At 44.6% G+C, this 17,140-nt stretch overlaps 1 protein-coding gene and 10 non-coding genes across 11 annotated transcripts in view; all 11 read left to right on the top strand.

Moving 5' to 3' along the window:
* Positions 1-16,009, top strand: part of LOC139393138 (transmembrane protein 19-like) — a 30,868-nt gene extending 14,859 nt beyond the window's left edge. Inside the window, exons 7-8 of the mRNA XM_071141504.1 lie at positions 12,249-12,458; positions 14,354-16,009. Coding sequence (XP_070997605.1) covers positions 12,249-12,458; positions 14,354-14,514 — 371 coding nt within the window. The 3' untranslated portion in view covers positions 14,515-16,009. The remainder of the gene's footprint in view (positions 1-12,248; positions 12,459-14,353) is intronic.
* trnak-cuu (transfer RNA lysine (anticodon CUU)) lies at positions 146-218 on the top strand. Its single transcript has one exon. It is a non-coding gene; the product is annotated as a tRNA-Lys (tRNA).
* trnak-cuu (transfer RNA lysine (anticodon CUU)) lies at positions 726-798 on the top strand. The gene has a single exon. It is a non-coding gene; the product is annotated as a tRNA-Lys (tRNA).
* On the top strand, positions 2,184-2,256 carry trnak-cuu (transfer RNA lysine (anticodon CUU)). The gene has a single exon. It is a non-coding gene; the product is annotated as a tRNA-Lys (tRNA).
* Positions 4,664-4,736, top strand: trnak-cuu (transfer RNA lysine (anticodon CUU)). The gene has a single exon. It is a non-coding gene; the product is annotated as a tRNA-Lys (tRNA).
* Positions 5,811-5,883, top strand: trnak-cuu (transfer RNA lysine (anticodon CUU)). Its single transcript has one exon. It is a non-coding gene; the product is annotated as a tRNA-Lys (tRNA).
* Positions 7,143-7,215, top strand: trnak-cuu (transfer RNA lysine (anticodon CUU)). Its single transcript has one exon. It is a non-coding gene; the product is annotated as a tRNA-Lys (tRNA).
* On the top strand, positions 9,428-9,500 carry trnak-cuu (transfer RNA lysine (anticodon CUU)). Its single transcript has one exon. It is a non-coding gene; the product is annotated as a tRNA-Lys (tRNA).
* Positions 11,354-11,426, top strand: trnak-cuu (transfer RNA lysine (anticodon CUU)). Its single transcript has one exon. It is a non-coding gene; the product is annotated as a tRNA-Lys (tRNA).
* On the top strand, positions 12,006-12,078 carry trnak-cuu (transfer RNA lysine (anticodon CUU)). Its single transcript has one exon. It is a non-coding gene; the product is annotated as a tRNA-Lys (tRNA).
* Positions 16,010-16,282: 273 nt separating the features above from the next.
* On the top strand, positions 16,283-16,355 carry trnak-cuu (transfer RNA lysine (anticodon CUU)). Its single transcript has one exon. It is a non-coding gene; the product is annotated as a tRNA-Lys (tRNA).
* Positions 16,356-17,140: the final 785 nt, after the last annotated feature.

Consider the following 17,140-nt stretch of genomic DNA (forward strand, 5'->3'; position numbering starts at 1 on the left):
TTATTTACCAACCTGGTCTGACAGTTATTACATGTTGGTGTGTTATTTACCAACCTGGTCTGACAGTTATTACATGTTGGTGTGTTATTGACCAACCTGGTCTGACAGTTGTGTTATTTTGGGATGTTGTGGGTTGTATCTCCAAGCCCGGCTAGCTCAGTCGGTAGAGCATGAGACTCTTAATCTCAGGGTCGTGGGTTCGAGCCCCACGTTGGGCGCTGACCTTTTGATTTGGATACCATTGATTTGGATACCATTGATCCTCAGACACAGATTATAGTCCTCCACTGAAAAGCACTACCTCTGAGCAATATCAAATGGACATGTTTTTTAGACTAGGACTTCATGGGTGTCTGGGAAACCAGCCTTAGAGGTATAGTGGTTAATACACATGCAACATAGATGACCAGTATTGGTTGACTGTGTTGCTTCATCACCCTAGGGGTAAGTACTAGGGTGATGAAATAGAGGACTGCTGAAATCCAAGAGGCAAGGTTGGTTCACACCCTGAGATCTGTCAGTGAGCAAGGTTGGTTCACGCCCTGTGAGATCAGTGGGCATGGTTGGTTCAGACCCTGTGAGGTCTGTCACTGAGCAGGGTTGGTTCAGACCCTGAGGTCTGTCACTGAGCAGGGTTGGTTCAGACCCTGTGAGGTCTGTCAAGGTGCAGGGTTTGTTCAGACGCAACGAGGTCTTTATGTGGGTGGTGTTATGTAGTGCTGCAAGCCCGGCTAGCTCAGTCGGTAGAGCATGAGACTCTTAATCTCAGGGTCGTGGGTTCGAGCCCCACGTTGGGCGCTAACCTTTTGATTTAAAAGCCTGTCTTCTGATGAATGCGAGCAAATCAGATTTTATTTGTGTTTGTGTGATATGATACACAGTACCAGTCAAACGTTGACTCACCTACTCATTCAAGGGTTTATTTTTAAGAAATTTGCAACAATTTCCCCATACCTGTTTTCGCGTTGTCATCATGGGGTATTATGTGTAGATTGCTGAGGATATTTTATCTAATCCATTTGAGAATAACGCTGTAAGGCAACACATTTGGGGGAAAACCAAGGGGTCTGAATACTTTTTGAAGGCACTTGGATATAAGCAATGAGTAATGACTAAACTAATGTTTATAATGGTGTTTTTATGCTTTGTCATGGCTTTGTCCTATCACAAGTGGAGGATCAGGGTATAGGACAGGATCAAAGGTCATGTCATGCTGCCATGAAGCTTGTTAACAGGAAGTTAAAGGATTTCTGCATATTCAGGCTACGTCTGGTAGGCTCTGTCTCAACAGGGGGGGAATCATGAGACATTTTTGACCATGGCTTTCAGCCCCACACTTTGTCTAAGTCCACAAATGGAGCAAATACCCTGGTCAAAAGTAGTGCACTATATAGGGAATAGGGTGCCATTTGAGTTGCAAGACTGTATGTAGAAAGAAGGTAATTACGTTTGAGAGTTGTTACTGTCTCTAGACTAGTCATTTCCCAACCTGGTCTGACAGTTATTACATGCTGGTGTGTTATTTACCAACCTGGTCTGACAGTTATTACATGTTGGGTTGGTGTGTTATTTACCAACCTGGTCTGACAGTTATTACATGTTGGTGTGTTATTTACCAACCTGGTCTGACAGTTATTACATGTTGGGTTGGTGTGTTATTTACCAACCTGGTCTGACAGTTATTACATGTTGGTGTGTTATTTACCAACCTGGTCTGTCAGTTATTACATGTTGGTGTGTTATTTACCAACCTGGTCTGACAGTTATTACATGTTGGTGTGTTATTTACCAACCTGGTCTGACAGTTATTACATGTTCGGCTGGTGTGTTATTTACCAACCTGGTCTGACAGTTACTACATGTTGGTGTGTTATTTACCAACCTGGTCTGACAGTTATTACATGTTGGTGTGTTATTTACCAACCTGGTCTGACAGTTATTACATGTTGGTGTGTTATTTACCAACCTGGTCTGACAGTTATTACATGTTGGTGTGTTATTTACCAACCTGGTCTGACAGTTATTACATGTTGGTGTGTTATTTACCAACCTAGTCTGACAGTTATTACATGTTGGTGTGTTATTTACCAACCTGGTCTGACAGTTATTACGTGTTGGTGTGTTATTTACCAACCTGGTATAACAGTTGTGTTATTTTAGGATGTTGTGGGTTGTATCTCCAAGCCCGGCTAGCTCAGTCGGTAGAGCATGAGACTCTTAATCTCAGGGTCGTGGGTTCGAGCCCCACGTTGGGCGCTAACCTTTTTGATTTGAAAGCCTGTCTTCTGATAAATGCGAGCAAATCAGATTTGATTTGTGTTTGTGTGATATGATACACAGGACCAGTCAAACGTTGACTCACCTACTCATTCAAGGGTTTATTTTTAATACATTTACAACTATTTCTACATACCTGTTTTCGCGTTGTCATTATGGGGTATTATGTGTAGATTGTTGAGGATGTTTTAGTTAATCCATTTGAGAATAACGCTGGAAGGTAACACATTTGGGGGAAAACCAAGGGGTCTGAATACTTTTTGAAGGCACTTGGATATAAGCAATGAGTAATGACTAAACTAATGTTTATAATGGTGTTTTTATGCTTTGTAATGGCTTTGTCCTATCACAAGTGGAGGATCAGGGTATAGGACAGGATCAAAGGTCATGTCATGCTGCCATGAAGCTTGTTAACAGGAAGTTAAAGGATTTCTGCATATTCAGGCTACGTCTGGTAGGCTCTGTCTCAACAGGGGGGGGATCATGAGACATTTTTGACCATGGCTTTCAGCCCCACACTTTGTCTAAGTCCACAAATGGAAGAAATACCCTGGTCAAAAGTAGTGCACTATATAGGGAATAGGGTGGCATTTGAGTTGCACGACTGTATGTAGAAAGAAGGTAATTACGTTTGAGAGTTGTTACTGTCACTAGACTAGTTATTTCCCAACCTGGTCTGACAGTTATTACATGTTGGTGTGTTATTTACCAACCTGGTCTGACAGTTATTACTTGTTGGTGTGTTATTTACCAACCTGGTCTGTCAGTTATTACATATTGGTGTGTTATTTACCAACCTGGTCTGACAGTTATTACATGTTGGTGTGTTATTTACCAACCTGGTCTGATAGTTATTACATGTTGGTGTGTTATTTACCAACCTGGTCTGACAGTTATTACATGTTGGTGTGTTATTTACCAACCTGGTCTGACAGTTATTACATGTTCGGCTGGTGTGTTATTTACCAACCTGGTCTGACAGTTACTACATGTTGGTGTGTTATTTACCAACCTGGTCTGACAGTTATTACATGTTGGTGCGTTATTTACCAACCTGGTCTGACAGTTATTACGTGTTGGTGTGTTATTTACCAACCTGGTCTGACAGTTATTACATGCAGGGCTGGTGTGTTATTTACCAACCTGGTCTGACAGTTATTACATGTTGGTGTGTTATTTACCAACCTGGTCTGACAGTTATTACATGTTGGTGTGTTATTTACCAACCTGGTCTGACAGTTATTACATGTTGGGCTGGTGTGTTATTTACCAACCTGGTCTGACAGTTATTACATGTTGGTGTGTTATTTACCAACCTGGTCTGACAGTTATTACATGTTGGTGTGTTATTTACCAACCTGGTATAACAGTTGTGTTATTTTAGGATGTTGTGGGTTGTATCTCCAAGCCCGGCAACTCAGTCGGTAGAGCATGAGACTCTTAATCTCAGGGTCGTGGGTTCTGTTTTTTTAGACTAGGACTTCATGGGTGTCTGGGAAACCAGCCTTCGAGGTATAGTGGTTAATACACATGCAACATAGATGACCAGTATTGGTTGACTGTGTTGCTTCATCACCCTAGGGGTAAGTACTAGGGTGATGAAATAGAGGACTGTTGAAATCCAAGAGGCAAGGTTGGTTCACACCCTGAGATCTGTCAGTGAGCAAGGTTGGTTCACGCCCTGTGAGGTCTGTCAGTGGGCAGGGTTGGTTCAGACCCTGTGAGGTCTGTCAGTGGGCAGGGTTGGTTCAGACCCTGTGAGGTCTGTCAGTGGGCATGGTTGGTTCAGAGCCTGTGAGGTCTGTCACTGAGCAGGGTTGGTTCAGACCCTGTGAGGTCTGTCACTGAGCAGGGTTGGTTCAGACCCTGAGGTCTGTCACTGAGCAGGGTTGGTTCAGACCCTGTGAGGTCTGTCAAGGTGCAGGGTTTGTTCAGACCCTGTGAGGTCTGTCACTGAGCAGGGTTGGTTCAGACCCTGCGAGGTCTGTCACTGAGCAGGGTTGGTTCAGACCCTGTGAGGTCTGTCACTGAGCAGGGTTGGTTCAGACCCTGTGAGGTCTGTCACTGAGCAGGGTTGGTTCAGACCCTGTGAGGTCTGTCAAGGTGCAGGGTTGGTTCAGACCCTGTGAGGTCTGTCAGTGGGCAGGGTTGGTTCAGACCCTGTGAGGTCTGTCAGTGTGCATGGTTGGTTCAGAACCTGTGAGGTCTGTCACTGAGCAGGGTTGGTTCAGACCCTGTGAGGTCTGTCACTGAGCAGGGTTGGTTCAGACCCTGTGAGGTCTGTCACTGAGCAGGGTTGGTTCAGACCCTGTGAGGTCTGTCAAGGTGCAGGGTTTGTTCAGACCCAACGAGGTCTTTATGTGGGTGGTGTTAAATAGTGATGCAAGCCCGGCTAGCTCAGTCGGTAGAGCATGAGACTCTTAATCTCAGGGTCGTGGGTTCGAGCCCCACGTTGGGCGCTGATCTTTTGATTTGGATACCATTGATCCTCAGAGGCTTGGGGCTCGTTTCCTGGACACAGATTATAGTCCTCCACTGAAAAGCACTACCTCTGAACAATATCAAATGGACATGTTTTTTTAGACTAGGACTTCATGGGTGTCTGGGAAACCAGCCTTCGAGGTATAGTGGTTAATACACATGCAACATAGATGACCAGTATTGGTTGACTGTGTTGCTTCATCACCCTAGGGGTAAGTACTAGGGTGATGAAATAGAGGACTGTTGAAATCCAAGAGGCAAGGTTGGTTCACACCCTGAGATCTGTCAGTGAGCAAGGTTGGTTCACGCCCTGTGAGGTCTGTCAGTGGGCAGGGTTGGTTCAGACCCTGTGAGGTCTGTCAATGGGCAGGGTTGGTTCAGACCCTGTGAGGTCTGTCAGTGGGCAGGGTTGGTTCAGACCCTGTGAGGTCTGTCAGTGGGCATGGTTGGTTCAGAGCCTGTGAGGTCTGTCACTGAGCAGGGTTGGTTCAGACCCTGTGAGGTCTGTCACTGAGCAGGGTTGGTTCAGACCCTGAGGTCTGTCACTGAGCAGGGTTGGTTCAGACCCTGTGAGGTCTGTCAAGGTGCAGGGTTTGTTCAGACCCTGTGAGGTCTGTCACTGAGCAGGGTTGGTTCAGACCCTGCGAGGTCTGTCACTGAGCAGGGTTGGTTCAGACCCTGTGAGGTCTGTCACTGAGCAGGGTTGGTTCAGACCCTGTGAGGTCTGTCACTGAGCAGGGTTGGTTCAGACCCTGTGAGGTCTGTCAAGGTGCAGGGTTGGTTCAGACCCTGTGAGGTCTGTCAGTGGGCAGGGTTGGTTCAGACCCTGTGAGGTCTGTCAGTGTGCATGGTTGGTTCAGAGCCTGTGAGGTCTGTCACTGAGCAGGGTTGGTTCAGACCCTGTGAGGTCTGTCACTGAGCAGGGTTGGTTCAGACCCTGTGAGGTCTGTCACTGAGCAGGGTTGGTTCAGACCCTGTGAGGTCTGTCAAGGTGCAGGGTTTGTTCAGACCCAACGAGGTCTTTATGTGGGTGGTGTTAAATAGTGATGCAAGCCCGGCTAGCTCAGTCGGTAGAGCATGAGACTCTTAATCTCAGGGTCGTGGGTTCGAGCCCCACGTTGGGCGCTGATCTTTTGATTTGGATACCATTGATCCTCAGAGGCTTGGGGCTCGTTTCCTGGACACAGATTATAGTCCTCCACTGAAAAGCACTACCTCTGAACAATATCAAATGGACATGTTTTTTTAGACTAGGACTTCATGGGTGTCTGGGAAACCAGCCTTCGAGGTATAGTGGTTAATACACATGCAACATAGATGACCAGTATTGGTTGACTGTGTTGCTTCATCACCCTAGGGGTAAGTACTAGGGTGATGAAATAGAGGACTGTTGAAATCCAAGAGGCAAGGTTGGTTCACACCCTGAGATCTGTCAGTGAGCAAGGTTGGTTCACGCCCTGTGAGGTCTGTCAGTGGGCAGGGTTGGTTCAGACCCTGTGAGGTCTGTCAATGGGCAGGGTTGGTTCAGACCCTGTGAGGTCTGTCAGTGGGCAGGGTTGGTTCAGACCCTGTGAGGTCTGTCAGTGGGCATGGTTGGTTCAGAGCCTGTGAGGTCTGTCACTGAGCAGGGTTGGTTCAGACCCTGTGAGGTCTGTCACTGAGCAGGGTTGGTTCAGACCCTGAGGTCTGTCACTGAGCAGGGTTGGTTCAGACCCTGTGAGGTCTGTCAAGGTGCAGGGTTTGTTCAGACCCTGTGAGGTCTGTCACTGAGCAGGGTTGGTTCAGACCCTGCGAGGTCTGTCACTGAGCAGGGTTGGTTCAGACCCTGTGAGGTCTGTCACTGAGCAGGGTTGGTTCAGACCCTGTGAGGTCTGTCACTGAGCAGGGTTGGTTCAGACCCTGTGAGGTCTGTCAAGGTGCAGGGTTGGTTCAGACCCTGTGAGGTCTGTCAGTGGGCAGGGTTGGTTCAGACCCTGTGAGGTCTGTCAGTGTGCATGGTTGGTTCAGAGCCTGTGAGGTCTGTCACTGAGCAGGGTTGGTTCAGACCCTGTGAGGTCTGTCACTGAGCAGGGTTGGTTCAGACCCTGTGAGGTCTGTCACTGAGCAGGGTTGGTTCAGACCCTGTGAGGTCTGTCACTGAGCAGGGTTGGTTCAGACCCTGTGAGGTCTGTCAAGGTGCAGGGTTGGTTCAGACCCTGTGAGGTCTGTCACTGAGCAGGGTTGGTTCAGACCCTGTGAGGTCTGTCACTGAGCAGGGTTGGTTCAGACCCTGTGAGGTCTGTCAAGGTGCAGGGTTGGTTCAGACCCTGTGAGGTCTGTCAAGGTGCAGGGTTTGTTCAGACCCAACGAGGTCTTTATGTGGGTGGTGTTAAATAGTGATGCAAGCCCGGCTAGCTCAGTCGGTAGAGCATGAGACTCTTAATCTCAGGGTCGTGGGTTCGAGCCCCACGTTGGGCGCTAACCTTTTTGATTTGAAAGCCTGTCTTCTGATAAATGCGAGCAAATCAGATTTGATTTGTGTTTGTGTGATATGATACACAGTACCAGTCAAACGTTGACTCACCTACTCATTCAAGGGTTTATTTTTAATACATTTACTACATACCTGTTTTCGCGTTGTCATTATGGGGTATTATGTGTAGATTTCTGAGGATGTTTTATCTAATCCATTTGAGAATAACGCTGTAAGGTAACACATTTGGGGGAAAACCAAGGGGTCTGAATACTTTTTGAAGGCACTTGGATATAAGCAATGAGTAATGACTAAACTAATGTTTATAATGGTGTTTTTATGCTTTGTAATGGCTTTGTCCTATCACAAGTGGAGGATCAGGGTATAGGACAGGATCAAAGGTCATGTCAGGCTGCCATGAAGCTTGTTAACAGGAAGTTAAAGGATTTCTGCATATTCAGGCTGCGTCTGGTAGGCTCTGTCTCTCAACAGGGGGGATCATGAGACATTTTGGACCGTGGCTTTCAGCCCCACACTTTGTCTAAGTCCCAATGGAACAAATACCCTGGTCAAAAGTAGTGCCCTATATAGGGAATAGGGTGCCATTTGAGTTGCACGACTGTATGTAGAAAGAAGGTAATTACGTTTGAGAGTTGTTACTGTCTCTAGACTAGTCATTTCCCAACCTGGTCTGACAGTTATTACATGTTGGTGTGTTATTTACCAACCTGGTCTGACAGTTATTACATGCTGGTGTGTTATTTACCAACCTGGTCTGACAGTTATTACATGTTGGTGTGTTATTTACCAACCTGGTCTGACAGTTATTACATGTTGGTGTGTTATTTACCAACCTGGTCTGACAGTTATTACATGTTGGTGTGTTATTTACCAACCTGGTCTGACAGTTATTACATGTTGGTGTGTTATTTACCAACCTGGTCTGACAGTTATTACATGTTCGGCTGGTGTGTTATTTACCAACCTGGTCTGACAGTTATTACATGTTTGTGTGTTATTTACCAACCTGGTCTGATAGTTATTACATGTTGGTGTGTTATTTACCAACCTGGTCTGACAGTTATTACATGTTGGGCTGTGGTTATTTACCAACCTGGTCTGACAGTTATTACATGTTGGGCTGGGGTTATTTACCAACCTGGTCTGACAGTTCTTACATGTTGGGCTGGTGTGTTATTTACCAACCTGGTCTGACAGTTATTACATGTTGGGCTGGGGTTATTTACCAACCTGGTCTGACAGTTCTTACATGTTGGGCTGGTGTGTTATTTACCAACCTGGTCTGATAGTTATTACATGTTGGTGTGTTATTTACCAACCTGGTCTGACAGTTATTACATGTTTGTGTGTTATTTACCAACCTGGTCTGACAGTTATTACATGTTTGTGTGTTATTTACCAACCTGGTCTGATAGTTATTACATGTTGGTGTGTTATTTACCAACCTGGTCTGACAGTTATTACATGTTGGGCTGTGGTTATTTACCAACCTGGTCTGACAGTTATTACATGTTGGGCTGGGGTTATTTACCAACCTGGTCTGACAGTTCTTACATGTTGGGCTGGTGTGTTATTTACCAACCTGGTCTGACAGTTATTACATGTTGGGCTGGTGTGTTATTTACCAACCTGGTCTGACAGTTATTACATGTTGGTGTGTTATTTACCAACCTGGTCTGACAGTTATTACATGTTGGTGTGTTATTTACCAACCTGGTCTGACAGTTATTACATGTTGGTGTGTTATTTACCAACCTGGTCTGACAGTTATTACATGTTGGGCTGTGGTTATTTACCAACCTGGTCTGACAGTTATTACATGTTGGGCTGGGGTTATTTACCAACCTGGTCTGACAGTTATTACATGTTGGGCTGGTGTGTTATTTACCAACCTGGTCTGACAGTTATTACATGTTGGTGTGTTATTTACCAACCTGGTCTGACAGTTATTACATGTTGGTGTGTTATTTACCAACCTGGTCTGACAGTTATTACATGCTGGTGTGTTATTTACCAACCTGGTCTGACAGTTATTACATGTTGGGCTGGTGTTATTTACCAACCTGGTCTGACAGTTATTACATGTTGGTGTGTTATTTACCAACCTGGTCTGACAGTTATTACATGTTGGTGTGTTATTTACCAACCTGGTCTGACAGTTGTGTTATTTTAGGTTGTTGTAGGTTGTATCTCCAAGCCCGGCTAGCTCAGTCGGTAGAGCATGAGACTCTTAATCTCAGGGTCGTGGGTTCGAGCCCCACGTTGGGCGCTGACCTTTTGATTTGGATACCATTGATCCTCAGAGGCTTGGGGCTCGTTTCCTGGACACAGATTATAGTCCTCCACTGAAAAGCACTACCTCTGAACAATATCAAATCGACATGTTTTCTAGACTAGGACTTCATGGGTGTCTGGGAAACCAGCCTTAGAGGTATAGTGGTTAATACACATGCAACATAGATGACCAGTATTGGTTGACTGTGTAGCTTCATCACCCTAGGGATAAGTACATGGGTGATGAAATAGAGGACTGCTGAAATCCAAGAGGCAAGGTTGGTTCACACCCTGAGATCTGTCAATGGGCAGGGTTGGTTCATACCCTGAGATCTGTCAGTGGGCAGGGTTAGTTCATACCCTGTGAGGTCTGTCAATGGGCAGGGTTGGTTCATACCCTGAGTTCTGTCAATGGGCAGGGTTGATTCATACCCTGAGATCTGTCAATGGGCAGGGTTGGTTCATACCCTGAGATTTGTCAATGGGCAGGGTTGGTTCATACCCTGAGATCTGTCAATGGGCAGGGTTGGTTCATACCCTGAGATCTGTCAGTGGGCAGGGTTGGTTCATACCCTGTGAGGTCTGTCAATGGGCAGGGTTGGTTCATACCCTGAGTTCTGTCAATGGGCAGGGTTGATTCATACCCTGAGATCTGTCAATGGGCAGGGTTGGTTCATACCCTGAGATTTGTCAATGGGCAGGGTTGGTTCATACCCTGTGAGGTCTGTCAATGGGCAGAGTTGATTCATACCCTGAGATCTGTCAATGGGCAGGGTTGGTTCATACCCTGAGATCTGTCAGTGCACGCCCTGTGAGGTCTGTCAATGGGCAGGGTTGGTTCATACCCTGAGATCTGTCAGTGGGCAGGGTTGGTTCATACCCTGAGATCTGTCAGTGGGCAGGGTTGGTTCATACCCTGAGATCTGTCAGTGGGCAGGGTTGGTTCATACCCTGATATCTGTCAGTGGGCAGGGTTGGTTCATACCCTGAGATCTGTCAGTGGGCAGGGTTGGTTCATACCCTGAGATCTGTCAGTGGGCAGGGTTGGTTCATACCCTGAGATCTGTCAGTGGGCAGGGTTGGTTCATACCCTGTGAGGTCTGTCAATGGGCAGGGTTGGTTCATACCCTGAGAGGTCTGTCAATTGGCAGGGTTGGTTCATACCCTGTGAGGTCTGTCAATGGGCAGGGTTGGTTCATACCCTGAGAGGTCTGTCAATGGGCAGGGTTGGTTCATAGATTGTTGAGGTTGTTTTATCTAATCCATTTGAGAATAACGCTGGAAGGTAACACATTTGGGGGAAAACCAAGGGGTCTGAATACTTTTAGAAGGCACTTGGATATTCAGTGAGGGGGAAAAAAGTATTTGATCCCCTGCTGATTTTGTACGTTTTGCCCACTGACAAAGAAATTATCCGTCTATAATTTTAATGGTAGATTTATTTGAACAGTGAGAGACAGAATAACAACAACAAAATCCATAAAAACGCATGTCAAAAATGTTATAAATTGATTTGCATTTTAATGAGGGAAATATGTATTTGTCCCCTCTGCAAAACATGATTTAGTACTTGGTGGCAAAACCCGTGTTGGTAATCACAGAGGTCAGACGTTTCTTGTAGTTGGCCACCAGGTTTGCACACATCTCAGGAGGGATTTTGTCCCACTCCTCTTTGCAGATCTTCTCCAAATCATTAAGGTTTCGAGGTTGACGTTTGGCAACTCGAACCTTCAGCTCCCTCCACAGATTTTCTATGGGATTAAGGTCTGGAGACTGGCTAGGCCAATGGGCAGCGTTGGTTCACGCCCTGTGAGATCTGAATGTGGGTGGTGTTAAATAGTGATGCAGGCCCGGCTAGCTCAGTCGGTAGAGCATGAGACTCTTAATCTCAGGGTCGTGGGTTCGAGCCCCACGTTGGGCGCTAAGCTTTTGATTCGAAAGCCTTTCTTCTGATAAATGCGAGCAAATCAAATGTTATTTCTCACATGCTCCGATTACAACAGATAGACCTTACATTGAAATGCTTCCTGACAAGGTCTTAATTAACCAACAATGCAGGTCAACAAATAGAGTTAAGAAAATATGAACTAAATAAAACGAAAGTAAAAAAGGAAATTAAATGTAACCTTAAAGAACAGTAACGAGGCTGTATACAGGGGCACCGGTTCGTCAGACTCCAGAGGCTTGGTTGCAAAGAAAGTCACTGACTGTTCAGTCAACAACTTTTCACATTGAGTTAGAGAATAAAAGACTGTGGGTGAAATGCAGAAGGGGACATGGTTGGAGTCAGACTAGATTAACTTAAATTTCTTTACATTACATTTCAATGAACTATCTATTGACAGTGCGTCTCCACTAACAACTATTCACAGTGTTGTGTAAAAAGAGCCTAACAGTAACTGACTGTGGCAGGTGATGTGAAAGCTTGAAGGGGGGGGGGGGCGGGGTTCCTGACTCATTTTGACATTCCTATGTGCTGGGGAATTCCAGCTACCCTCAGGCCCGGCTAGCTCAGTCGGTAGAGCATGAGACTCTTAATCTCAGGGTCGTGGGTTCGAGCCCCACGTTGGGCGGTTGTCTTTTGTGTTGAGTGCTAGACTCTGAGACAGACTTTGACGCATTTTCAAAGTAGATCCATTAATCACTTCCTGTAAATAGTGTAGACTTGTTGCATCCTGTTCCTAACAATGCTCCTCCCCATGAGACTAGTGAAACTATATGGTGTTAACTGTTCTTTTCACAGGGACCAATGGAGGAGTGACCCCAGTGGGTCTACTGGCTAGCTTCCTGGGGGGCCTGGCAGTGGGCGTGGCTTACTATATCTCTCAGATCCTATTGGTCCGTGACCTGCACCTGGCTGATCCCCAGTGGCCAATCATAATCTATGGAGCCATGGCTGGCCTAATGGGGTCCATGTTGGACTCTGTCCTGGGAGCACACTGGCAGTACTCAGGTGGGTCTGTCAACGATGAGTTATTCACGTTATTATCAGGGATTAGATAATTACGTTATCATCAGGGATTAGTTATGTTATTATCAGGGATTAGATAATTACGTTATCATCAGGAATTAGTTATGTTATTATCAGGGATTAGATAATCACGTTATCATCAGGGATTAGATAATCACGTTATCATCAGGGATTAGATAATCACGTTATCATCAGGGATTAGTTATTCACATTATCATCAGGGATTAGTTATTCACGTTATTATCAAGGATTAGATAATCACGTTATCATCAGGGATTAGATATTCACGTTATCATCAGGGATTAGTTATTCACATTATCATCAGGGATTAGTTATTCACGTTATTATCAAGGATTAGATAATCACGTTATCATCAGGGATTAGATATTCACGTTATCATCAGGGATTAGATATTCACGTTATCATCAGGGATTAGATATTCATGTTATCATCAGGGATTAGATATTCATGTTATTATCAGGGAAAAGTATAAATAACTAACTACAGATATAGAATATATATACAGTGCATTCAGACCCCTTGTCTTTTTTCACATTTTGTTATGTTACAGCCTTATTCTAAAAAAAAAATTTAAGTCAATCTACACACGATGCCCCATAATGACAAATCAAAAACTGTTTTGTAGAAATTTGAGCAAATATATACAAATATATATATATATATATATATAATTTACATAAATATTCAGACCCTTTACTCAGTACTTTGTTGAAGCACCTTTGGCAGCGATTACAGCCTAGATTCTTCTGGGGTATGACGCTACAAGCTTGGCACACCTGTATTTGGGGAGTTTCTCCCATTATTCTCTGCAGATCCTCTCAAGTTGGATGGGGAGCGTCACTGCACAGCTATTTTTTAAGTCTCCAGAGATGTTCGATCAGGTTCAAGTCCAGGCTCTGGCTGGGCCACTAAAGGACATTCAGAGACTTTTCCCGAAGCCATGTTGTCTTGGCTATGTGCTTAGGGTCATTGTCCTATTGGAATGTGAAATTTGGCCCCAGTCTGAGGTCCTGAGTGCTCTGGAGCAGGTTTTCATCAAGGATCTCTCTGTACTTTGCTCTGTTCATCTTTCCCTCGATCCGGACTAGTCTCCCAGTCCCTGTCGCTGAAAAACATCTCCACATCATGATGCTGCCACCACCATGCTTCATTGTCGGGATGGTGCCAGGTTTCCTCCAGACGTGACGCTTGGCATTCAGGCCAAAGAGTTCAATCTTGGTTTCATCAGACCAGAGAATCTGGTTTCTCATGGTACCCTTCCCCAGATCTGTGCCTTGACACAATCCTGTCTCTGAGCTCTACGGACAGTTACCATGACCGTGCGGCTTGGTTTTTGCTCTGACATGCATTGTTAACTGTGGAACCTTTTTATATAGACAGGTGTGTTCCTTTTCAAATCATGTCCAATCAATTGAATTTACCAGATGTGGACTCCAAGTTGTAGAAACATGTCAAGGATGATTAATGGAAACAGGATTAATCTGAGCTCAATTTCGAGTCTCATAGCAAATTAGGTATCTGTTTATTTTTTTATACATTTGCAAAAATGTCTAAAAACCTGTTTTCACTTTGTCGTTATGGGGTATTGTGTGTAGATATATATTTTTATTCTTAATTTAATACATTTTAGAATATGGCTGAAACAAAATGTGGAAAAAAGTCAAGGGGTCTGAATAATTTCTGAATGCACTGTATATGTTATTCATTTATTTGGATAAAAATGATTGATAGATGTTTGATATCCAAGTATTAGCAGGTGCTTGAAGTGTCTTTCTTGAATTTAAAACATTGCAGTCATTTAAAAAATAAAATGTCTTCTCCACTCTCACGGCTGTATGATGTCCTTTCTTCTTCAGGTTATGACGTAAACCTCGGAAAGGTTGTCAACTATGCGTCTGTGACAACTAAGAGGATATGTGGGAAGCCTATCCTGGACAACAATGGCGTTAACCTCTTCTCTTCCATCATTGTAGCTCTGGTACTTCCTGGTGTTGCGTGGAGCTTCTGGCCTCACTAGGGAAGGAACTCTTGTGCGCTTCCCTGATTTTGTATTTTGTTAAAAAAAAAAATCATGTTTTGCTTGTTGTATTGAAGTCTAGTGTTTTATACTTTACCTAGTATGGTGTAGCTTGCTGTCGAAAGAAAATAGAGTTGCCATGCTACAACTAACCTTTACAACTCTGTGTTTGCCTTTATGGTCATACATTTGTTGATCTTAGTTTAATCATCGAGATTTCAGTTGTTTCCTAAAATGCATTAAGTGCATGGACTATAGGAGAGTCATTTTTTGTTGGTTTGATTGATTGAATCTTTTGCTAAACTTGTTGTAATACTCTTGAATAGGCCTACACCTTACACTAGAGAAGGGGTGAGAGAAGCCTACACTAGAGAAGGGGTGAGAGAAGCCTACACTAGAGAAGGGGTGAGAGAAGCCTACACTAGAGAAGGGGTGAGAGAAGCCTACACCCTACACTAGAGAAGGGGTGAGAGAAGCCTACACCTTACACTAGAGAAGGGGTGAGAGAAGCCTACACCCTACACTAGAGAAGGGATGGGGTGAGAGATGCCTACACCTTACACTAGAGAAGGGATGAGAGAAGCCTACACCCTACACTAGAGAAGGGGTGAGAGAAGCCTACACCCTACACTAGAGAAGGGGTGAGAGAACCCTACACTAGAGAAGGGGTGAGAGAAGCCTACACTAGAGAAGGGGTGAGAGAAGCCTACACCCTACACTAGAGAAGGGGTGAGAGAAGCCTACACCTTACACTAGAGAAGGGGTGAGAGAAGCCTACACCCTACACTAGAGAAGGGATGGGGTGAGAGATGCCTACACCTTACACTAGAGAAGGGATGAGAGAAGCCTACACCCTACACTAGAGAAGGGATGGGGTGAGAGAAGCCTACACCCTACACTAGAGAAGGGGTGAGAGAAGCCTACACCCTACACTAGAGAAGGGATGGGGTGAGAGAAGCCTACACCCTACACTAGAGAAGGGGTGAGAGAAGCCTACACCCTACACTAGAGAAGGGATGGGGTGAGAGAAGCCTACACCCTACACTAGAGAAGGGGTGAGAGAAGCCTACACCCTACACTAGAGAAGGGGTGAGAGAAACCTACACCCTACACTAGAGAAGGGGTGAGAGAAACCTACACCCTACACTAGAGAAGGGGTGAGAGAAGCCTACACCCTACACTAGAGAAGGGGTGAGAGAAACCTACACCCTACACTAGAGAAGGGGTGAGAGAAGCCTACACCCTACACTAGAGAAGGGGTGAGAGAAGCCTACACCCTACACTAGAGAAGGGATGGGGTAGGGGTGAGTGTTATGGCGCCAGCCCCCCAAACATAACACTGTCCTATAATATAACCGGATGAACTCCTTTATGATTGTGCTTTGTAATGGTTGTTTTGATCAAGTGTCTGGCAATCCTGTGGTAAGTGATTCATTGATGCTGTAAAGCAATTAGCATTGGAATAAATACTGGAATAAATACTGGGTGGATCTTTTGCCTTATTGCATCATATGAATGTTGAGAGGGCAACATTACCAGTGATGATTTACCCTTTCTATAACCATGACCATAAGTACATATTACACCAGCAGCTTATCTAGAATCAGTGTCTGTATTCACAAAACCTTTTAGAGTAACAGTGCTGATCTATGATCAGTTTTACGTTTAGATTTACATTGAATAAGATGACATGGACAGGAAGGAACCTGTTTCGAGAGCGAGAGCGAGCTCTTGGTTTGTAAAGGGGGAGTTTCCTGATGTTACGCAAGCCCGGCTAGCTCAGTCGGTAGAGCATGAGACTCTTAATCTCAGGGTCGTGGGTTCGAGCCCCACGTTGGGCGCATATCTTTTGAAAGATCGCTTTAAAAACCTTCTCAATATATAATATACGAAGTTTGAGCAAAACATTTGATATTCTCTGTACACTTGAAGTCTGGTGCTGTGGGTTTAATATATAGAAAAAGTGCCTGTTCCTCCTGCACATAAAATGTAATGAATGTAAATTAATTTAAATAAATGCCCAAAACATTCTTGTGAACTCAATGCACCCGCAAGGTATGTTTGCGTTAAAGCAGAAAAGGGCTTTTAATGTGTTTTACAATAATTAAAAGTATTCGACTTGGAGTTTATTTTCCCCCCCAAAATCACAACGTACTCTGAGAAAATAAATGATGAGGTATGTCAAAATATTTTCTGAGAGGGTGGGGTTTGTTATGCTTGTTCCGTGGCCACTACCAATGAGAGGAGCGTATTTGAAATACGTCACGGAGCACCACTTTCGAAATGTTCTATTTGACACGACCTCAGCTGATCGTTACTAAACTAACTGGATCTCAAGCCTTGTCTACTTTTTCCTACTTGTTACACGACTGTGGCTAATAAGATTTTTTTTTAAAGAAGGTGGGTTCTTAACTGCTACAATGAAAATCTACTTGGTATAATCAATTACATAATTTCAACGATTAACAGTTCGTATTGGTAACCATGTTACATGCAGCAACGCCACAGCGTACGTTATTGTATGCAAGTTACAACAATGTTTACCTAATTAGTTATGGATACAATGTATAAAAACACTAAACTGTCGCTAATGTCATGAAGGCTTTCTGCAGAGAAAATGAGCTCT

This window comes from Oncorhynchus clarkii, chromosome 33 (assembly GCF_045791955.1).
Source record: "Oncorhynchus clarkii lewisi isolate Uvic-CL-2024 chromosome 33, UVic_Ocla_1.0, whole genome shotgun sequence".
Lineage (NCBI taxonomy): Eukaryota > Metazoa > Chordata > Actinopteri > Salmoniformes > Salmonidae > Oncorhynchus > Oncorhynchus clarkii.